Here is a 24,088-nt window from a genome sequence, read left to right on the forward strand (position 1 = left end):
TTGCCTTCTCATACATGAAGCAGGCAGGAAGGTATTTTAAGAGTATTTTATGAACAAAGGAACTAAAGCTCAGAGAGACTAAGTACGTGTCCCAGGTCACACAGCAAATATATGGCAGAGCAGGCCTTGAAATAAGGTATCTCTTTGCCAGCCCAGTGTTCTGGTCCCTACAGTGTGTTATCTCAGGGGGAGATGGTATTGGCATGGCCCTAAAAGAAAATATTGGACTCATCCCAGACCAAGTCAGCAATATCCAGGCATGGAGGGAACAGACTGTGAGGAAAAGCGCCCTCACTCTGGGGAATGCCATGCCTACAGGATAACTGTACTGTGGGCCTCCCAATATCAATAGATGCCACAACAATCCTACACTTGCTCACCTGTGAATACTTGTACTAATAGTGCATGGTCATCCAGCTGCTTAGAAACTGTAGAGCTGGTCAGATCTGGTCATTGAGCTGCATCCAAAAAGACTTTCCTTATAGTTTCCAAACCCTAAACGCCAAATGATGCTAGAATGATAACTAAAAAGTGAAGGCATCAGGACAGATCCTAAATGGAACTACATATTTATCATGGACAATCCTCACATCCTTGGGTATCTCCAGGTGCCCACAGCCCCATGTAGGGTTGGGAATAGCCTTTTATATACCATCCAATGAAAAGAAGCATTTCCTTAACCTTCTCAATTGCATTTGACAAGATTCACCTGAGTAACTATGCTACTTCAAGAATCACCTCCTCATGCGTTGGCTTCTTTTTCCCTCCTCAGGCAAAAGATCTTCAAGGAAAGGTTAGTGTATTCTACTTTCAACAGCTCACACCAAATACTCAATTGCTGTTGGTTGGTTGGCCAAGAGCTGATCTGCAAAGCCGGTTATAAACACTTGTTGACGCTGTAGTTATTGTTAAGTCCTCACTGATCACTCGAACAATTGGTTTAAACACTCATTTCAAAGTAAAGAGTTCCGAGAATAACACATTCCTAACTGAGGATGTGTAACCATTCCTGGTTGGAAGGGGATGGACTCCACTGTCTCCTGAGTTATATTCACCTTTCATCCTCTGACCCTGCCATTTGCATATGAACTTTCACCTGACAGAAGTACTGGCATGGTATTTGCTGAAAAAGACAGGAAATTTAAGAATGAAGGCTAGCTTAGAAGCCATAGCCTCTCTTTAGCACATACCTAAGATAGGTCAAGCAACTTGTTAAGAGTTAAATAAGATGACAGTCGTGCAACCAAATTAAGAGTTCCACTAGGAAACCGCCCTGTCTCCCAGAAACAAACTCCCTCAACCATGCAAATATCTATGAACTAAATAAAAATGGTCACAGCTCCACGGCTGCAAAGCTGACTTTTCTTTCCAAATGAACTACTCTTAAAAAGATCCCATGCAAAGCCAAAAAGACCAGGGGCAGGTCAGAGAATTTAACTTTTTGAAACAAGGTTATCAAAACACAAACCATATGAGTGACAATAAAATATTGCTTAAAAAAAAAAACTAATGTCAAGTACTGGTTGAAATTAAAAAAAAAAATTAACATTAGGAAAGGATGGCCACAGTGTTTCCATACTGGTTGAAATAAAAAAAAAATTAACATTAAGAAAGGATGACCACAGTGTTTCACACACCAACATTTCAAATCACTGATATAAGGCAGGAAGTCAAAAGGTAAGGTAACAGAGTACAGAATCAAGGTCAAGGGTGAGAGAAACAGGAAATCAGACCTCAGTCTGAAAGGAAGAAGCACATTCTGGTAATTAGGGCTGCCCAACAAGGAGGTGCGTGATCTTGACTAGCAGTATGTTCCTCTGCCACGGACAAGTGGACAGCTACAAAGGGTGTGCTGTGAGTGGGAAGATATAAAGGCAATCTAGGCATCAGATATCAGATGAAGGATCAGGATCAAGCTCCTGGTTCTCGAGGTCTCTTCCAACATAGGATTTTCTGGCAAGGAGCAACCAGCACATATCCCAGCACCATATAAAAATTAAACACTGTTTTCAGGATACTAGTAAAGCTTCTTACCTCCTGAAGCTGAGATTCTTTCTTTTTGGAAGACAAATTCAAGTGTTTTTCTAAGATGCCACAATACTTCTCTGTCTCCTTGTCATACTTCTTTTTGGCTTCCTGGCAAAAAAAAAAAAGGAAAGGAGAGGAGAAAAAGAGTAAAATGTTACAGAAACAAAAGCAACCTGGGTCAAGATCTTTCTGCTCATCTTTATAGCTTCATCATTCCCTCAGATCACAGAACAGCAGCAGACAACCCACCTCCTACTCTTCCAATAACGCCCATTAAATCAAGCAACCACCCATCAACAGTCCAATGCTTTTGAGTGTCTATCACAGAGGCACCACTACAATGCTAGAAATGAGGTAAATACTAGTATTTAATAATGGCAAAGCCAAGAATCTACCTTCTAAGAACTTCAATTGTAAAACAGAAATTTCTTGTTTCTAACTCACAAGGATGTTCAAAGCCAAACGAACAAGGAAAGTTACCTATGAAGCTAATCCCAAAGCAGGAAGATCTACTTAGAGCTTAAACGGGACAAGTCTAGACTAAGGGAGACCCAGCTTTAATAGTGTTCAAGAAGTATGTCTTAATAAATAGACCTAAACATTGCTTGATGCAATAATATCACATATAGGTCTTTAAACTGAGGAATAATTCAAAACAAATAAGACATTATCTTCACAAATGTGTTCACTGCAGCATCATTTATAATAGCTGGAAAAAAGCAGCAGCAGCAACATCACTATCAAGGATAGGGTTTGGGTTAAAGTATTGGACATCCAATAAATATAACTAGGAAGGCTAGGTAGTCATATGGAAAAATGCTCGTGATATAATGAAAAGTAATAATAGCATAATACAAACTTGGTACATCCTATGTAGAGTGTGTCTACCTTTGGACAAAGATTAGGTGGGAAAATTCTTCAATGAAAATATTTGAGTTAAGGAAATGAGATAATGGGTGCTTTTCTTCCTCCATTTGGGAAATTTTTATCATTTATTATTGCTTTCAAAATGAAAAATAATACAAATATCATAATACACATAACAATCCCTGCTCCCCCACCAAGTCACTGAGTCATTGAGGTTCTGTTTTTATTCCCCATTTTATAGATAAGAAAACTTAGATCCAGGGAGGTTAACTTGTAAAAAGAGAGTGACAGAGCTGGGATTTGAGCCCAGGACAAGCTGCCTCCAAAGCCCTTGTTCTCATCCACACCTGAGACACACTGTCACAGGCAGTCTCTCTTCTTTCCACATTCCAATGGGGACAGCAGGCAAGGGGGCTGGAAGAAGGTCGACAACAGCCTGGTAAACAGGATCCAATTTACTAACTGAGTGCATCAGTCCTGCTTTTGACTCATGTGGAGCCTACAGGGAATATTTTTCTACAACTCCAAGTCCTATAAGAGGAGAAAAAATTTTGGAGCCGATAAGGAAGCTCAGAGACATCTCTATTCATTTAACAAGGGTATAATGAGCAACCGTCTGTGTTAGGCTCCTTTAGGCACTGGAAATATGAGGCAGAAGTTGTCCCTATACTCATGGTGGGGATGTTCCAGTAGAGGGAGAAACACAATTAACCAGCAAATAAATAAACAGCATAATTACAGACTGCTGCCAGCACTACGAAGGAAATAAACAGGTGCAGTCACAGACATTCTGCAGGCAGGGTGGCTCAGGAAAGGCGGCACCGGCGGGGGGAGGTGTGAGCTAAGACCTGCTCATCACGGGAGGGGCAGAGTGGAGCCTTCTAGAGCAGGAGAGCAGTTAAGTGCAAATGATCTGAGCAGAACACTGAGCCTAAACAGCACAGGAATCACCAAGGAGCCCTCGCCTGAAGCTCTGACAGGCTCCCACCACGTCAGAACATCACTTATCTGGTTAACAGCAAGATTCTAAGCCTCACAAAGTGGGTAGAATCATCACGTACTCATTTTAGCTAACGTATCCATTTCTACAAATCTGAATTTTGCTTGAAAGACTACACTTGTCCCTCGGTATCCACGGGGGATTGGTTCTAGGATCCCCGTGGATACCAAAATCTGCCTATGCTCAAGTCCCTTAAATAAAATGGCATACTATTTGCATATAACCTACGCACATCCTCCCATGTACTTTAAATCCTCTCTAGATTACTTATAACACCTAACAATCTAAATGCTATGTAAATAGTTGTTATACTGCATTGTTCAGGGAATTACGACAAGAAAAAGTCAGTTCATGTTCAATACAGATGCAACCATGGTAGGCCTTTGCACCCATGATTGGTGGAATCCTTGGATGCAGAACCCACAGATACGGAGGGCCCACTGTCTTTACATACAAGAACAATTAAACATGCAGAAACACGTGAAGAAAAAGCCTGAGGAGACATTACTCCTTCAAATATGAGGAGAGGTACAGGCCAGACTCTTGACTCAAGCACCTCTTTTCCTTCACACAAATCGGCGACTTTGAGCTGGGGTTCCAACTCCAACTGATGCTGGCACATCCACTCTCCCAGCCTTGTCAGCAACCCCAAAAAGGAGAACCCTGTTCCGGGATCTTCCAGCTGGCCAGAAATGAGAAAAGGCCAGGGAACATGAGTCACTGGCATTTTGTGACTTTCTGGCAACTCAAGCTTCCACATTCCGTGTTCAAGAAGAGAGCCAAAGCTAAAGGGAAAAGGAAGCGGTTTTCAGCAATAAGACCTCTGCGGGAATAACTCTACTAAGATTTGGATAATGTTCTTAGATGGGAGGCTGGTATTACTCAGTTACTCCAGTGTAAAATGGTGTTCACCTTCCGGGGAGTCCACTGTGGGTGGCTAAATGGTAAAGGACAGAATTAAGATTCTAAAAATTATTCCTAATTCTATATGGACCAACTCTAAAAAAAGCACTGCCCCTCTCCAGGACTTGGCTCCCTCATCTATAAACTGAGGATGACTGGATGTGATAATGCTGAGGTTTCCTCTTTCAGCTCAGAGATTGTCTAACAAGATAAGGCTAACACCCACCTCCTGGTCGGATTGTTAGGACTAAATGAGATAAACCATACACAGTGCTTAGCAAAGTGCCTGGCACATGAAATTGCTCAATAAAATTCAGTGATGACGATGATGGTGGTTGAGATCATGGTAATGGTGATAATGAGGTCCATCATCTATATCTACCTCCTTATTAAAAACGCCACTTGCTTTCCATGTCCCAAGTCGGTAACCCATCACAGCACCTACCACAATTTGAGATTACATGTTTCTATCTTTTTGTCTAATGTCTTTCTCCCCAGCCACACCACCAGCACAGCAACCATCTGCACTTGTTCTCCAGCACACATCAGTGTGCAGTGCAGAGCCAGGCACAGAGCAGGCTCTGATGTTTTTTTTTAAATGAATGAACTGTGTTTATTGAATATAACAGCTAACAGCAATTGACTATACAACAGACACTGTTCTAAGCACCTTATATGAGTTCACTCATTTCTTCCTCATAATAACTCTACAAGGTAAGTACTATCATTATCCCCATTCTATAGCCCAGGAAACATGCACGGAGAGATTTGATAACTCTGCAAGTTTAGACACAAGTGGCAGAAGTGGGATTTGGTCTCAAGCAGTCTAGCTCTAGGGCCCACTCTCAACCATTGCTCTCTAATGTCTATTCTACTTTCACTGCAGATCCCAGCTTCAGCTGCAGGAAAAATGAACTCCCCCAAACTCAGAAATCTAAATGTAGGACCATGGTTATCCCAAGCTCCAGGGTCGTGCCCTCCTCCTGAGCTGCCACAATAGCACAAGAATGCCCAGGAGTCCTCCCCGCTGGAAGGCTTCACACCCAACACTCTAACTTCTGCTTCCTGCAAGTAGCAACAGGTTGTTATAGCAACCAAAGCAGCACCAGAGGGTGGAAGAGGAGGAAGGGTAATTTTAGCATCACACAGGCAGAGTTCAGAAATTTCCACTTGGCCCTCGTAAAGAGCACTTGTTGGCTCTTAGGTATTCTTGAGTTTGTTCCCTAAATTGCCTAGTAGAGGGTTTGTTGTTTCTTTGTGTTCTCTTAAACGTACATAATACTACAATACAAATGTATGGGGGGTGGGTGGAGAAGAACAGGTATACTGAAAGAAAAAAATGACAAAAGGGGAGGCATGAGAAACCATTCCCCATCGTTCCTCAACAGGAATGAGAGAAGAGAGCATGTGTGAGAGGAAACACGTTTTGGTGAGCGACTATCTTATTTAAATTTTTTTATTCTTCTATTTCTTACCATCTATAGCCCCCTCTCCCCACTGGGAAAAGTACCTGCTCCTGCCATTCCAATCACTGGTATTAACCAAAGGGAGCCCACTCAGACTTCTGCTCCTCCTTCAGGGTAACTGTGGTAACCCCCAAATCAGTGCTGAGACAAGAGGCATCTGTGCTCACAGGGAAAAGCGACTACTGGAAAGATGACTCAGTAAACAGGCCCGCTCTGCCTCTGCCTCAGAGCTCTTCAGAGCCTCCATAGCCACTGCCACGTGTTTTCATGAGTGGGAGGCACCGGCTCCACAGCCACTGAAGAGAAGTTGCTGGTTGGGCCCGCACTGATGGGAACTCGGGTCGTGGGGGGCGGGGGGGGGCTCATGGCATTTTCTCACCCATCACTGGGTTTGTGCAAAGTCTTGGACAAAATCTGAGTGGAACAAGACTTCCTTTAAGTTAAATGTTCGTTAATTTCTGATACAAAACCAATGAGCTCCAATTTCTTCACAAATGTAAACTGTAAAATTGGTGGAAAAGTGCTGTAGAACCGGAAGAAAAATCTTTGCCGTGATCCCTCCTTCAAACTACGGCCAACCATCCCTCTGAATAACCCTGACTGAACGAACATCATCTCTTTCAGGCCTTAATCATATTTGTTTTCAGAAAGCAGATGCACTTCGTTGTGTGTGTGGGGGGGGGTCCCACTTTGTTACATTCGGCTATTTTTTCCCACCTACAGGCACCTCTCAAGGCCATTTCACAACTGAGTCAAATCCACATCATTTAAACAAGAGAGCGATGTTGCCTAAAACTCCCTGCAGGTGGCACAAGGGACTGCAGCTGAACGACTCACAGTTCCAGAAAAACAGGAAGAAAATCTTGAAAATCCTTTTGTTTTCATTAAGATTCCAATGAAAACATCTTCCCTGCAGGTAGCTTCTAACACTCTACTGAAGGTCAAACTGGCTAGGGTTTCCTAGTGATTTATCACAGGGTAGGGGAACCCCACTCCACCCCCACCCCACCCCTACCCCATCCCTACCCCCCCCACTCCATCCCCACTCCCCCACCCCCTCCCCACCCCCCGCCAGGAGAATCCACCTTTTAAAAAAGAACACCATTCCCTTTTCTTTCGGTCTTTGAGTAACACACTAGAATCAGCCAAGTTTCAGCTGCAGTCCCTCCAGACAAGTGATAACAAATGGTCACCTCTGGGTTGAAGCAGTCCCACTTTTTGACCCATACAATGTGTAATACATATTTTTAAGTTGTTCACCACCATTTTTAAAAAACCAGGAAATTTCATATAAAACTCTGACTTTACAGTTTCTCTTGAAAATTTTAAAGCTCTGGCAAAAGGGGGCTCATTTTCACACATAGCAAAAATGGGGTAAGAACAGGGTCCCCATGCTCATAGGGCCCAATTTGCAACCCCTGTTCTAGGCTCTGAGCCTGGGACCTCCACAACAAATACAATCCTACGTTGTCCAAGCACACAGGTATCTACTAACACACAGGAGGCATGGTTTCTACCTTTGGATGATTCATGAACTAGCAGAAAACAATTAGATAACAAAATACTAGAATGACTGCTCTGGGACTGACCACTCAGCCTTACTTCAGACACTTGTGAAGAAGAGAGAAGCTGAGCTCTAGGCTCATCCGCCCAAGATCTTCTGAAGAAAGGTGGGCTTAGATTTTTCTGAAGAAGGTGTCGGGTATTCCAGACTTCCTACCCTAAAATCCAAGATCAAGGTTTGCACAACTCTCACCTTGGCAGCCCCAATCTGCTCCTTTCGAAACTTCTCCAAGGGAGTGATGAGCACCTCACTGGCATTCTCAATCTGGTGAGGAAAAACGGGCGTGGGGGAGACACAAAAGCAGTATCAGTAAAGAATTACAGCAGTTCTAGCACAAAATGCCTCCCTGTGTCTCAGTATAAAATTTGAGTAAGCTATACTGTGCATGTGGCAACTGTTCACAATACTTGAACTAAGAGCAAGTCAAATCAAAATCCAGTCATCAGTTCAAAACATGATATTCTTCCTATGTATAATTAAGATTGATACTTTAAAAATAAAAATGAGGATCTCTAAAAATGTAAGCAACCATCTGAAGGCAGAGAGAAACTGGTAACAGAGTTGGGTCTAATTTGAAGCTTCAGGTGACATCTTCCTGTAAGTGTATATTTAAGTAGACATATTTAAAGTAGATCAACACTAAGTCTAGCTTAAAAACAAAAACAAAACACCTTCGGACATCTGGTGGCATGAAAACCTTCCAAGCCTGACTTTATGAAGCTCTACCAGTACTGGACTGGGATCAGGACATCCGACCGCTGGCTGCCTCTCAGCTTCATCTCGCAATGCTCACCCCATCAGGTCTGCACTCCAACCACACCGTCACCCCAATGCACCTCAAATGCACCAAATCTGTCTCACTCCTGGGCCTCTGCATTTGGCTGTTCCCTTAGATGCTCTGTCCCCAAATCCTCCATGGATCACTCATTACTTATTGTAATTCAGATTTTAGCTTAAAGGTCACCTCTTTAAGGAGGTCTTCCCCAACTACTAACATAATCCAAAGAAACTTCCCACCATCCCACCAAGTATTTTCTTCGGAAGAAAGAAGAAACTCCAGCTGAAGTTTTCTGGTTCACCACTACACATACACGCCCTACTATCTTGTAAATGCTCACTTGTCCACCACAGTCTCCAAAACACAGAAAAGTGCGAAACAAAGGAGCACTCAAATACTTTTGAATGACTAAATGAATGAATGAATTACTTCTTGATTGGCTGCCAACTGTGTGACCATGGGCAAAACATTTAACCTCTCTGGGTTCTAATTTCCTCATCTGCAAAATGAGTGGGCTGGATTGTTCCAGATCTAAGATTCTATGGGTCTTTTCTAAGGCAGTCCAATATCTTACAATCTTTCCTTTTAAGTCATTCACTGCTCACTTGTCACTCAACTAATTATTTCAGGAATCTTGTTGCAACAAAGCATTATTTTTCTAAATCACGTGCACATCCATCGCAATGAAACCAACAGAGTAAATGCCAGAAGCCACAGACGGACACAGCAAAGAAATAACTGAACAATGTAGGGAGAGAAGGTGACAGGTCTCCAAATTTATTGCCATTTTCTCAATTTTGAGAGCACTTATTTTAGAAGAGAGCATTTTAACACTAGAGTGTTGCAATGTTGTTTAACTTGTTTGATTTTTTTTTTAAAGATTTTTTATTTATTTATTTTCTTCCCCCAAAGCCCCAATAGATAGTTGTATGTCATAGTTGCACATCCCTCTAGTTGCTGTATGCGGGACGCGGCCTCAGCATGGCCGGAGAAGCGGTGCATTGATGCGTGCCCGGGATCCGAACCCGGGCCGCCAGCAGCAGAGCGCGGGCACTTAACTGTCAAGCCACGGAGCCGGCCCAACTTGTTTGATTTTTATTATTTGATTTTTATTGTTATTTGATTGGCTCACTTGTTTAAGCCTTTTCCACAAATCAACTGTAAGTTTATGTAGCTCACAAGTGTGTGCTGAGTCCCTAAGTCACAGGTTCTCAACCTTAGCCGCATGTTAAGATCACCCGGGGAGCTTTTAAAAATCCCAATGTCCAGGCCACACTCCAGACCAATTAAAACAGAATCTCTGTGCTTAGTCCCAAGGCAGCAGTATTTAAACTCCCCAGGTTGTTCCAACGGGGATCTATGGTTGAGAATTCAACCCTACGTAGATGCTAAATACCCAGAAGCACTAACTGCTCACCTGGAAATCAGGACACCCAAGTCCCTGTCCCTGTCCTACTCTGCTTGCTATCAGCCTTCAGCAGGCCTCAGTTTTCTCATCTGTCAAATGAGTGGCTGCAGACAGTAAGGTCCATCTGGGTCTAAGATTCTAGAAATGTGTAATTTCTACTCAGTTCCAAGCACAGTGCTGATACTGGGGACACAGTAGCCCATTCTCTTGCCTCCAAGAACTCATATTTACCAGTGATTATCAGGATACAATGTGGTAAATGCGGAACCAGAGGCCTGAACTGGATATTAAGAAAATACAGAGGACAGCCAAATATCCCAGGGAGTCAGAGAAGGCTTCCAAAGAGGTGCAGCTCTGCTAAACTAAGCTGAGTTGATGATGAAGCTGTCACAGGGTGAGGAGGTAGGGAAGGGGCTTGCAATGGCCAGATATTCAGATGCAGACAGTAGAAACTCGAATTATTGACATTAATAAAATTGCAGAAGCAAGCTGAAAAGTATAATCCAGTCATTGTTCCCTGACCACAGGCCATAGCAATCTGCAGGGTATTCATCGTGATGTGCTCACCACACCCCCACCCCCAAATACTGACTCGACCAAGAATTAGACTCAAAAGAATCACTTCCCTTTCTCAGGCACGAGCACGTGCACAAACACACAAGCTTTCCCCAGCCTCCACCCACACCAACCCTGCTGCTGCCGCCACCACTCTCTGGATTCTGGTTCAAGCACCCAGCAGTGAGCAATCAAGGGAAATAGTGTCTCTCTCTGCAGGGCAAGAAGCTGAGAGGCTTCTGCTCTGTTTGGAGTTTTAAAGAAATTCCCATATTCTTTGGTATAACATACATTTGTGTTTGAATCCAGACTGTGCCACTTACTAACTGTGTCATCTTGGGCATGTTAACATCTGTAAACCTCAATATCTTCATCTGGACAATGGGGATAATACAGGTACCACCTCACAGAGTCATCAGGAGTGTTAAAATAGAAAATGTGTGGCTACATAATGTCTTGGTGGATGCTATGGACTAAATTGTGTCCTTGTGCCCTCCCCTCTCCCAATTCATACATTGAAGCCCTAAACTCTGTTAAATTAATTAAATGAGGAGGCCATTAGACTGAGGTGGCTCTAATGCCTTAGCAGCCTACATAAGCAAACCAAAACCTAAGCCTGTAAATGCCTCAAGGTTGAGAGATCAAAATCTAAGGACAACCAATCACAAACAGCCAGGCTTTCTCAAACAAAGCAACCGCTTAAGGTTTCGCGAAATAGTTTCCTAGCTTTGCTTCCACATCTTCTCTACAAAAGTCTTTCCTCTAGCTCCTGTAGGTGGAGCCTTCCTAACCACTTCTGGTTTGGCACTGCCTGATTCTAATCAATTTTTCCTCAAATAAACTCTCAAAAGTTTAATATGGGGCCAGCCCAGTGGTGTAGTAGTTAAGCTCATGCACTCTGCTTCAGCAGCCTGGGGTTCGCAGGTTTGGATCCTGGGCACGGACCTACACACCACTCATCAAGCCACGCTGTGGCGGCATCCCATATACAAAAGAGGAAGACCGGCAACAGATGTTAGCTCAGGGACCACTTTCCTCACCAAAAAAAAAAAAAAAAAAAGTTTAATATGCCTCAGTTTATCTTTTAACACCTCCAATGCAATAGTATTTGGAGATGGGGCCTTTGGAAGGTAATTAGTGCACGTGAGTGGAGTCCTCATGATGGGATTAGTGCCCTTTCAAGAAGTGACATAAGAGCTCCCCCAATCCCTTTCTCTGCCACGTGAGGACACAGCAAGAAGGCGGCCATCTACAAGCCAGGAAGAGGGCTCTCACCAGGAACCAAATCAGCCAGCACCTTAACCTTAGACTGTCCAGTCTCCAGAATTGTGAAAAATAAATGTCTGTTGCTCAAGCTACCCAGGCTATGGTATTTTGTTATGGCAGCCCGAGGAGATTCAGCCAGTAGACTTAGTACTGAAATCGTCAGTTGTTAGTACTGGAAGAGAAGAAAAGTGCTCATTGATGGACTCTTCCCTATTCCTTTGGGGCACTGCTGCCTAGTGACAAGCCCTCCTGGGGACAAATCAGCATGCAGCCAGCAGGGGGTTGCAAATCAAGCTTCATTCCTGACATCTTCCTGATATGGGGCAGAATGCAAAAGAACTGCCTGTGGATGTGGAATCCCTCATCTGTTCATGCTGAACCACATCAGAATAAATGCTAGTACCAAAGATATCTCTTAAGAACCTGGCGATCAGATCAGCATTGATTCTTCCATTTGCACAGTGCCTTGCTGAAGAACTTCTTCTAGTCACCATCATTTATGAAGTACCATTTACTGGGTGCCTACTACGTGGCAGGCTCTGTGTTAGGTGCTTCAGAACTAAAAGTAAAGGAGTGACCCCTGCCCTCCAAGAGCTCTTGGATGGGTTTAATAAAGTGAGGAGAGTGGGGAGCAGAGTGGGACATGTTCATTCCCATTCTGCCAGCAGGGAATCTGAGGCCCCAAAAAGTTAAATAATTCAAAAGATCCACTGTTAAGTCACATATCTTATGTATACACCTTACAGTGAATCTTTAGGACAATGACGTGGTTCTAAAGTTATCTAGGGTAATCCTTTAATATTTACAAAAGGCTTCAAACCATGCAAAGATGAGAAGAAAAGGCTTGCTCAGAGCTCAAAGCACTCAAGTGGCAGAGCCTGGACTCGAACCCAGTTCTTCTGACCACAGATCCCGTGCTCCCTCGATGTGACCACACTGGGATCAAGAGCAGCCCAGCCATACTCACCATCCGTATCCGTTCATCTTCAAGATTCCTGAGGACAGTGGCAAACTCCTGCAAAGACTTTGCTGGAAAAGAGAAAGGGGCCACGAATGAAAGTCAAGTAATGGGCCTTTGGAAGCCCTTCCAGACACAGCTATTATGTTATGGATTGAAATCCCTTGGCACACGCAGAAACCTAAAGTCAATTGCTTCCCAAGGCTCCTCGTATCTTTTAATCATTAACCATTAAAGATGACCCAGAAATGCAGGTTAATTCCACCTGGCACTCTAGCCAGGGAAGGATTTCCTTCAAGGAAAAGACCTGCCTGTCCCCAAGAGTACCCAGGACTGATGAGATGCTGGCCGGCTCCCAGGCCCCGGGCTGGAAGGGGAAGACTTCCGCTTAGGAGTTAAAGGATTTCCTGCCCACAATTTGACCTCCTCAACCTTTGTTGTGGGGCTGCGTCAGAACCCAACCTTTTCTTTGGCACCAGAACTTTAAAAACAGTGCTGCTGGCATCAGAAGTCACGTCTCTGGCTTCTCCTTGGGTTCTTCCTCTTTGAGTCCTCAAGCCACTTACTAATACAATGCAGTTTGCAGCATGGTGGTCAGGCGTGGATAGTCTCCTTCAAAAGAATTATTCCAAAAGGCAATAGGCATTAAGTGCAAGAGCCCTGAGGATATTCAAGACATTTGTGTAATGTTGGGAAAAGCATCCATATACTCAGGAGTTACAACAATGTACCATTCAGGTGGGGAGAGGAGCTCCCTCCTGCCTTTGCTCATCCCAGATCCTGGCGCTCCACATGGCAACAGGGGCCCCATAAGCATTTTATGACTTAATTAATTCAATATAACTTTCTCAATTCTTGTTCACTTAAGGAGTCAACCAAGATGCCTAAAGTAAGAACAATAAGGTACAATGAGTAGGCCCTGGCAAAGAAAGGCATCTTGACTTTGCCAGACTACATGCATTCTACTGTTCTCCCCACCTGAAGGCAGTGGCAGCTACATAGCACCAGCCAACTGTAGCCACATCAGAATGTGGGGCCAGCTGATAAGATTCTCCAATTTTCAAAGAAGCTGGAAAACCGGAACTTTACATAAATTCAATTTATATGGTAATTCAATTAAAAAAATGAGTGCCAAAGAAAACATGATTGCATTCTGATCTCAGCCCAGGAGCTATTATTTTGCAACCTCTGATCTAATTCTTCCCTCGTCTACGTGCATTCTGCTGTTGTTCTAAGTTCTTAGTACTGTGGTTGGGGGGAAGAACGTCACAAAACCAGCCAAGAAGAATGCTAAAGGAAAATGGAGAAAAGAGTCCTACCGCAAATCTTCACACTTTCTCCTGCAGGCCAGAGGGCGAGAGAGGCAATTCCAGAACTCTGAGAAGCAGCGCAGAACAGCCCCGGGCCCCTGAGCCTGACTTAACTCTACCCCCTCCACTGTTACTAAGGATTTCTTTATTTGTGACACTTAGATACTTCCTATCCCAGGAAAAAGGGTCAGGGAGGACACTGAAAGTTGTGATAAACAGTGAACTTTATCTTACTCATGGTTATGACTTACCTATACACATTTCATCATCTGTTTCTGCATCTCCTATGCACTGAAATTTAAATTCATTTAAGGAATCTGCAAATTTCCGCTTTGCTGAAGACAAATCTAGCAAGAAAAAGAGTAAAAAACATGAATTACTGAGATAAACTGACTTTTATATTTACCGCACTTTTTAGTTCTTCCACTAATATAGCAGCTAACAGATTTGTTCCTGAGTCCATTTCAAAGCACAAAAGAATGCAAATTCAAAATAGCGAATACCTGTTCATAACGTGAAATATTGATTTGCTTTAGAAGTTAATATTTTTGTTACATTTGCTTTAACAATTCTGGTCCTATCTCTAATTCCTCAAGCCACACAGTGAGTCCTGTCATCTCCATTTGACACATGTGGGAATTCACTTGCCCAAGGAGGTTGGGGAGGAAGGGTGGGTCAGAGCTGACATCAGCATCTACAGCCCTGGTGCTCAGCTCCGCCACCAACCCTCCATGTGGTCAGTGAAGCTGCCCCCATGTCCGACTCAACAATACCATCCCCTAGTCCAACTCACCCTACAAACTAGCATTGGTAGGGAGCTGGAAGAAAGGTCTTGGAACTGCCCTGGCACAGGAGCATCTGAACTTCCTCTTTCGGCTCAAGTAGACATAAGGCCTGAGTTCTCAGAACCCTCCTAGCTCCCCTCATGAGCAGAGTGGCTGGCCAGCCTGACAAATTTCCACCTGAGCCACTTCCCAGGGTCACCACATTCCAGCACTGCCATCAGAACAAAGCCCTGGCAATATCTTGGGTTGGGGTAAAAACACACCCCACACATGGTATCTATAAAGGAAGCTCTCGGAGGCCCTTGTCAAAGTTAAAAAATAAGCTTTCATTTAAGACAGCAATAAAAGCCAATGATCCTTCCTGAACCCTCAGCTTCTGTTAAGGATATAAAACCACCAAGGTACCTTTAAATGGCCTGACAGATATGGCTGCTCAGTACAAATGTGCTTAACTTAATTCCATGCGCAGCCTTCCTGCAGATTAGGCTAATCATTCAAATTACCCTCATACATTGAAGGGAAATGGCATTATGTTCAAATTCCCAGAGGAGGGAAATATGAGGCCTAAACGGCAACAAGGCCTGGCTTTAATAAGACACTGGGGCGGGGGGGCGGGTGGAATTCTGGCTTCACAGGTCAACATAACCTACTGGAATAAAAGCCTCCTTGATCCTCAGCACTTCTCCTTTTTAGTTCCCACATTTGTCCCTTGAAGTTAGTGGTCACGTTTTTTCCATCTTTTAGTTTTGTTTGTCTCCTGTCCACATACCTGAGACTGCACCCTGCTCAGTGTGTGAATAATGTGTGTGTGGTGGGGGCACTGTATACAAATCCAACTCCCGGTGTTCAGCTCGCCAAGCCCAGTGCTCATTCTGAGCAACGGCTGCCAGTAGAATAGCCAGGCTGGGCCAACCGGCTGTTCTCGGGTCTGGGGCTCAGGCTACCACATGTATACCAGCGGCTCCTGCTCTGGGACGGCCCTCCCATGGACTCAGATGAAAAGGGTGCAGGGTTAGCCGTGGCCTGTGTAAGGCCCTCTGCTCTACACCAAAAGAGGGAGGCACTTGGAGTGGACAAGGAGAACACAGGAGCCAACAGCAAAGAGTCTCCAGTTTCTCCTTGGCTCAGTCACTTTAATGGAATGGTCCTTGACAAAAGGTCCAAAGATGCTGGCAGAGGAATCGAGCATCTCTTAAAACTGGCCAATGCAGCCTGAGGATATCCCTGAGAACAGAAATCACTCCCTGGCAAGTCGAGAAAGCAACAGATGTATTGGAGAGTCAGAACACCGTGGGGACGAAGGACACAGGAGGCCACAGGCAAGCAGGAGGGAAAAAAGGAAGAATAATCTTTCAGAGCGGAAGACAAAGCCAAGAGGCCCAAGGTGTGTAGTGCACGGAATGTGGGCATGGTTGGACTCAGTCTTATTTTAGTCAGAATGTTCTCATGATTGAAACTTCAGAACTCACAAAGAAAGGTCTGAGCAAAGAGTAAGAACAGGGTTGCTTCTTTATCCACCTAACAATCTTCCTGTGCCTCAGCAACAGGGCAAGAAAGACTCAAGCTGGACAACCATCTCAACAACGTGGAAAACAGGTGAAATGTAAGCCAGGCTTGGGACAGCTCCCAGCACGCACCTGAGGAGCTGTGCTGCCAGGGGCAGTTGCCAATGAGGATTAAGGAGTGGCTAATAATGCACAACAGGGCTTTTGTGGCGCCTTTTCACAGGAGGACCCATTTAACCAGGAGCAGGGTCTGTTAGCTTATGACCAGAGGTAACCTGATTTCATTGTCCGGTGGCACACAGCACACCCCGCCACAGCACAAACCTGACAAGCGATCTGGGCCCCCCAAAGCTGATAAAGAAGCCAGTCCCCCTGACGGAAGATTAGGTAATGAGTACTGGTATGGAGTCATTACTGGGCTGTAGGCCAGTGAGGACAGCTGGGGAGAGTGAGAATCCTACTTATTGGAATCTGAAAAGGAACTCACCATGGGCTTGAATGATTCATGCTTAAGAGAGAAATCTTTCAGTGAAGGTGCAGTGGACACCTGTTGTTTGGCTTGTTCAGCATCCACTCCCCAGTCTTTGGGACAGCATCTCAAGCTTGCTTTGGAGAACCTCCCTTCTCCACTTGCACTGGAGCCTACAACCAGGCTGATCAGCCCCTTCCCCAGCCCCCTGCCTTCACCCCAACCTCCACTAGTTCCTGGGTTCAAGTTTCAGCTCCACCATTTACCAGATATATAACTAACCCTGGGTTAATCAGAGTCTCCATCATCTCATCTGACAGAAGTCACCAGCCCTTCCTAAGCCATGAGGCTGTCAGGAGATCCAGTGAGACACACTATAGAATAAGCACTCTATACACCGTAAGCTTCAGTTCTAGGCAATTCTTCCCTAATATGTGAATCTTCCAATCACAGGACCCAGGGAGTAAGCATGACTACCTGTATGGAGAGCTCAGAGAAGTCAAAGGACTGACTTAAGAGCACACAGGGGGTCTGGGACTCAATCAAGTCCTCTGAACTGAGATCCCTGCGGCACGTCAGCACACCAGGCTGCCTCCCCGATTAAGATAAACACCTCTCTGTTACTTGGGGCAATGGAGAGGACATCAAAAAGAGAACACCCAAGAGCCATTGCTTCTTGTTCTACTTCAACCAAAAGGATTGGTGGCCTCTTATGTAGATGATCATCTTGGATCTGCAGCTGCACAGAGATTTATTTCTGGGGCCTTCACTCAGATACACACAGGAATCTAACATGCACACTCCAGTAAGAGGAGAAGGAGGAGAGGCCAGTGCTGGTGCTGGGTGCATGCCAAGCTTCACGGCACCCTGCTCATATAACACCACTGTTTCATGTTCAGGCAGTGCAAGACACAGCTAGGAGCCAAGCGCAGTCAATAATATTTACTTTGAAGAAACATCTGTTGCTAGAAAGGCAGAATGCTGGCGAGAGCAGAGAGGTCAGAACTGGCAGCCTCTGGGGAGGACAAATGTCTGCTTTACAGAGCAAGCAGGCTCTGCTTCTGAGTGAGGAGACCAGGCAGGTAAGGCATATGGAAGCAGCTAGAAGTCCGGGCCTTGAGAGACTGCTCCCAAAGCTGTCTGCTCACTGGGGGATCAGAGGAAAGTGCCCTTCTCTTCCTGGAGATGCCATGCTCTGCCACAGTGGATACTAATCTGCACAGAGTTTAATAGAATTTAACCTAACTACCAACCTTTTTACAGTAAAACAGAAAGCTTATCATTTTTTAAAAAATTAGAATCTAACTTAATTTACACAAGTTTTACCAGAAATGCCACATGTCAAGCCATTTCCTTTTTCTCCTTGGGTAAAACTTAACATACAAGTGTACACACAAGCACACATGTATATGGACATCCACATAATGAAGGACTCAAGGTAACCTTACAATTATATTTATTTTCAGTGCATCTATTGCCTTTCTCTGACCTCCACAGTTACCAAAATTGTACAGAACTACCCTTAAAAATTTTTATTACTCTGTCATATCTCCCTGGACTTAGAAACTGATTAGAGTTAATAAAGAGCAACTGCTGAGGTAAATACTTGCAAACAAGATTGGCCTCTTGGCTGCTTAAATCACATAAACACCAAAGAACCCGGGCCTTGCTAATCTCTCCCATCTCTGAAGGCCAATTACACTTACTCTTTGAGCCTCATCACCTTGTGTTTAGAAGGATCCTGGAACTATTCATGAGTGGTTTCATGTCATAACGCACAATGAGTGCCTAGGACAGGGATGGACAAAGCGGCCCTCAAAACCTGTTGTTCTGATCTGATCGGGCACAGCAACACAAGTTGGCTTATGAGTGGGGTATCTGCGATTCCCCAGATGAGAGGCCCCATGATGAGAGCTGGGAGGTGGACACAAACCCCCGAGACTGCAGTTTGATCCCACAATCCCCATTCCCAGGTAAAGCTCAATATGCTCAAAACCAAATTCTCTCTCCTCTCTTACCCTCTCCCAAAAGAGCCAACCAAGGGCCTCTTCCTGACCCCAGTTCGGCAAAAGGCACCACCATTTGTCCTGCCACACAAGTCAGAGTCAGACACCCATGCGTCATCCTTGACAGGGCATCTCCTTCCCAAGTCTGTCCTGCCTGCCTCCTAAGAATCTCAATTCTGCGCACGCCTCCTCATCACTATCAGCAACCCCTAAACCAAATAACCCCAGTTGCCTGGATAACTGCAACTGCCCCTCTCTGGTCTCCCCACATCCACTTTTATCCCTCCAGTCAATGCTCCACCCAATCATGTCAGCTCCAGCAGTGAGTCCTCTGATGGCTTCCCAGAGCTCTAAGAACAAAGACCAAAATCCCTCCCCAGGCCTGAGAGGCCCTGCAGTGTCTGGCCCCCACCTCCCTCTCTGGGCTCCAGACGCCCTGGCCTCTACCAGTTCCTGGAATGTGCCCTACTCCTACCTGTAGCCCTCAGCTCAAAAGTTTCTTCCTTCAAGAAGCCTTCCCTGACTTCTCTAACCAAACCAACCCCTACCCCCCTACCCTACCACCCACCCTACCGTATTTTCACTTCCTGAGTCCTACACATCTCATCTTGAAAGCAATTTTATATTTTGTCAGGTAATTCTTCGATTACTATCTCCCTGACTTGTAAGTTCTATAAGGGTTAGGATTGTTTCCCTTCATGCTACCCACTGTATCCTCAGAACCTAGCACACTGCCCGGCTGAGAACAGATGACAAAGAAAGAACAAAGAGAGAGAAGAAGTTGGGCACCCCACTAGCTTGTTACATCCATCAAAGGTGAACTGCCCGATTCTATGCTTGACAAGGGAAAAAAGGCAGATTAGGTATGTTAGGAGAAACTCTACAACTTAGGCAAGTCGGGTTGGAGCTTGTATATGTAGGACTGTGCTTACTGTTAACATAAAGCCACTTTCCCTAATGCTGTCTATTGAATAAGATTACCACAGAGCTGAAGAGAGAGACGCCAGCAAGTACGTAAGACAAAACCTTCTCTATACCAAGGTACCAGGAGAAATGAGTTACAAATACAACTTTCGGCCACAGCCATGTGTCCCCTTTTGTCCCCAGCACATCCCCAAGCCTGGAGCTCAGATAGATGAAGGAAGAGTCCCAGAGACCCTTCTTCCCTCTTTCCCCATATCTGGGCAAGCTGAGAAGACATCCTAACAGAAACTGCTTGGGGGAGGCAACTCCCCCTACTCACATTTCCCCAAGTCTGCACGTGGCATTTAAACCTAGTTCCATTGCTTAACGGCATGAAAAGCAAGTGACATTCCCTGGTTAAATGCCATTCTACAGCCTGAACCCTTGCATTATATGAGCAAAAGGAAACAGACCGTGTTCAAATCATACAAGAGAACAAAGTTCCCCAGAGTTTTTGTCTAGTTTCTGTGACACACAGTCTTACCCGTGGGCACTAGGTGGCGATCGACTGTATCAGAGAAGTTGTGCTAAGATTCAGGGAGAAGGGGCAGGGCCAGCCTCACATGCAGTGCTGCAGACAGATCTTGTCCTGCTGAAGACACCCACCTGAGAAGTGAAATGTCAGTGGGTGCTCAATCAGCAGTAGAGGGAGAGACCTTGGCCTCCATGGGAGAAGAACTGCCCTAATACATTCGGAGGGCCTGTGTTCATCTTATCCATTCAAGCCTGAGCCATGGAGGGGAAGGGCTGGAAGGATGAAGTCACTGCCAACATGTGTCTCACATTCTTTCAAATCTGGCTGAAGCAGACTGGGAAAACCTCTCATCTCACCAAAAGATGATATGCCCACCAACCATGTCAACCATGGCACGTCACATAATGTACATGCTGATTATACATCTGCATGCTTTTCCTGAGGCCATTTCCCTAAAACTATATTTCCTAAATGAGGCCATAGCCAGCACCGACTCTGGAGAATTTGTTTTTCCAACCAGAGCACTAAGGCTAATGAAATTTTCAGAGTTGATTTTAAAAATGAAATCAAATAGAAGAAAGGTGTGTCACCCTTTTCCAGATGAGGTTTCTAATTCTATTTCCATGGAAACATCCTTCAAGAATAATATAGGAGACCCAAACCCACCTTAATCTATATCAAAATAACTATAAATATATTATGCATTAATTTACTGGGTACTTCCTAGGTAACATGTACCTACTAAGTACTTTAAATCATTTCATCCTCACTATCATCCTATTGAGTATGTATTATTACTCCCATTTTGTGGATGGGGAAACAGACTCAGAGAGGTTAAATGACCTGGCACAGTCACACAGCTAATGAGTGGTAGTATAACAAACCTGGTCCAAAACTATTAACTACTACACTTGACTGCCTAATTTGCTCAAATATTTGAGAATCTGGCATCAACATAATCAACATATACATTCCATATCCTTGAGAATACAATTTAGAAGAGCCTAATCTGTGTATACAAACTTTTAAATTAAGGTAGAACATGCTAAGGCAATCAGCGAGTAGGAAAAAACAGCTAGTGCAAGGAAGTGCAAGCAGGATATTGTTCAGCTGGGGCCACTGGAGGAGGCTTCCCAGAAAAAACGAAGAGGGCGTAGCATTTGAACTGACCCTTGAAAGTTCATTACTACCTGGATATGCACAAATAGGAGAAGGTGCAGGGCAGGGGAGACAGGCACGAGACGGTATTCTAGAAGCAGGAACAAGAAACGAAGAGAGGCAAAAGCAGAGGACATACCCAGAAACAGCAGGAAGTTTAGCTTGATGGACAGGAGGTAAGACTGGAAAGAAAGGTTAGAATCAAACCATGGAAGGACTTGAACACCAGACTAAGGAATTTGGACGTCATCCCTAAGGAAACAGGAACTAGATTTTTATATAAAAGAGAGACAAGATCAACTTAAACATTTATAATTAAGCCTTTCACTAGGAGCTGGTCCAGAACTTAGTTTGGGACTTGTACTCTGACTCCCATCCTGCTTCACTGCAAGAACATGCAGCCACAGTCGAGGAGCTTTCTCCCTGTGGGATGACAAGATGACAGATGGCACCTCTCAACCTGGACATTGGAACACAGACCACTGGTCAACCAGGAGATAAGGAGAGTTTGAGGGATTCAAAGAAACTCTGCTCGTACTGAAAACTCCATGTTCATGCGCATCGAGTGATCAGTAGCATCATCACCAAATATACATAATTATATTGAAATGATGTATACAAAGACATTTGTATTTCCAAAGTGCTGCATCAGCGTTTCCTCATAAGAACACTGAGTTTAAGTGATAGCACTTGATCTTTTATAGAGAAATGAAGGACTAGCTTAATGACAGTGCATGTCACATAGTAGGTGCTTAATAAATGTTTGCTAATCGATAACCATTATATTAAGTGATTACGTCAGCATCAGATCTCTTACAAGAACTCCAGCCCTAAAGGGCCCAGCACCACACCTGAATCACTCAGCCCTGACACAAAGCAGAACAAGGACACACAGAACTGAGGCACTGGATTCGGAACAATTACATTCGCATAATGCCCCAAGACCACGTAAGACAGCAGGTCAGCACAGGAAAAACTCCCTCAAGGAAAATGTGGTGATTTGCTTAGGTAAAACAAAGAAGTCCATTTTGAAAGGGACTAATCAAGTGAAAGAGCAAAAAAGAAAGGGTATTTCCAGGCCGTTCAAGTACAAATGTCATACACATATTGCAAGTCAAGGACAATTCAGAAGAGCAAGAAAGTGCATGGACTTCGCAAACATGGGTCCAAACCCTGAATCGGCCAGTTACTAGCTGTATAACTCTGAGCAATTACCGAACCTTTCCAAATGTTTACCTAACTATGAGGATAATACACACCTCATAGGGTTGTTGTGGGAATTAAAAATGAAAAAACCCATTATGGAAGAGCCGAGCACAGGGCAGCCCTTAGATGCTGTTTCTCTTTCCTTCCCACAAGCACAGGCTGAGTGGAAGTTTACCTGCAGGCTGGAGAGAAGAGGATCAACAAAAAGAGAATCTTAATTAGCACAAGAATTAAGGAATTTTTGCCTCATTGATTCATCAAACTAATCAGATAATTCCATTCTAGTGAACTACTAAGAACACATTTGAGTCCTTCAGGGTTTTCCTCAGATGCTTAGAAAACTCTACTGTATCTACAAATTCAAAATTTCCTTTCACCCCTTGCAGATGAAAGGAAAGGCAAAAACCCTGGACTAAATAACACTATTTTTTAACTGAACTATAACTCAAAGCAGTATGGGTTTCTTCTTGAGAAGTTTATTAAACTCAAGTGGTACCTTTTAAATGCACTGGGGAAAGGGGTATCATCAAATCTTTTTTGTCAGTTGCCTGGGGAAGGAGGCCAGCTCCAGATGAAAACAGATAGAAGAATGAGAGTGCTAACGTGACATCCAAGATAAATGGGCTTTACAGGTTCACAGGCCTGAAGTGCCTAGTTTCTTGAGAAGGTGGTGTTTGTGCTTTGCCCCTAAAATAGGCATGCTTTAGAAGGGAGTGGGACATTCAGACTACACAAGTCAGACCAAAGGGTCTGCAGGGAGAGTGGGTCAGACTAGAGCTGGGAAGACCAGGAGAGGCCAGATGGGGTGGAGCTGGGGTACAGGCTGAGAGAGGTGACAATTCCTCTGGGTCACCTATTATGATCCTTTACTGTTATGCTCAACATGGAACAGCGGAACAGACTGGGGGAGGGGCAGTTGATCCCGGCTTGGGCCTCACAACTTAGCTTTTGCTTCTAGAATGTCCCACCTTCTTTGAGCAGAGCTTCTCAAACTTGAATGTGCACCCAATCACCCGGGGATCTTGTCAAAATGCTGATTCTGAGTAGGCCTGGAGCCCGAGATTCTGCATTTCTAACAAGTTTCCAGGTGATGCCAATGCTGTTGGTCCAGGCACCACACTCTCTGAGGCAAAGGTTGGGATTCCCACCTGAAACCCTGAAAGCAGAGACCACAGTGTTTTTATCCTTTCAGCACAGGACCTAGAGCATACAGGACTTCAGTATATATTGGAAGAATGGATTCCTTGAGAGGACTTAAACAGTTGCAGAAAGAATAGAGTCGAACCTAGAATAAGAACGAGAAATGGGGTGCATCCTTGCTCCCCCACCAACTATGCTTGTGAACCTAAGGAAAGTTAATTAACACACTGGGCCTTAGAGAACTCATTTGAAACCCAGCAGGCTGAACCACCTGATCT

At 44.5% G+C, this 24,088-nt stretch overlaps 1 protein-coding gene across 6 annotated transcripts in view; it reads right to left on the reverse strand.

The window, feature by feature from the left end:
• ARHGAP26 (Rho GTPase activating protein 26) overlaps positions 1-24,088 on the reverse strand; it is a 413,779-nt gene that overhangs the window by 299,697 nt on the left and 89,994 nt on the right. For all 6 annotated transcript variants that reach the window (XM_087429620.1, XM_004420043.3, XM_014794952.2 and 3 more), the window contains exons 2-5: positions 14,355-14,450; positions 12,803-12,864; positions 8,021-8,092; positions 2,035-2,136 (exon numbers count right to left, since the gene is read on the reverse strand). In XM_087429620.1, coding sequence (XP_087285746.1) covers positions 2,035-2,136; positions 8,021-8,092; positions 12,803-12,864; positions 14,355-14,450 — 332 coding nt within the window. The remainder of the gene's footprint in view (positions 1-2,034; positions 2,137-8,020; positions 8,093-12,802; positions 12,865-14,354; positions 14,451-24,088) is intronic.

Source organism: Ceratotherium simum, chromosome 4, assembly GCF_057802395.1.
Source record: "Ceratotherium simum simum isolate JZ-2026a chromosome 4, ASM5780239v1, whole genome shotgun sequence".
Classification (NCBI taxonomy): Eukaryota; Metazoa; Chordata; class Mammalia; order Perissodactyla; family Rhinocerotidae; genus Ceratotherium; species Ceratotherium simum.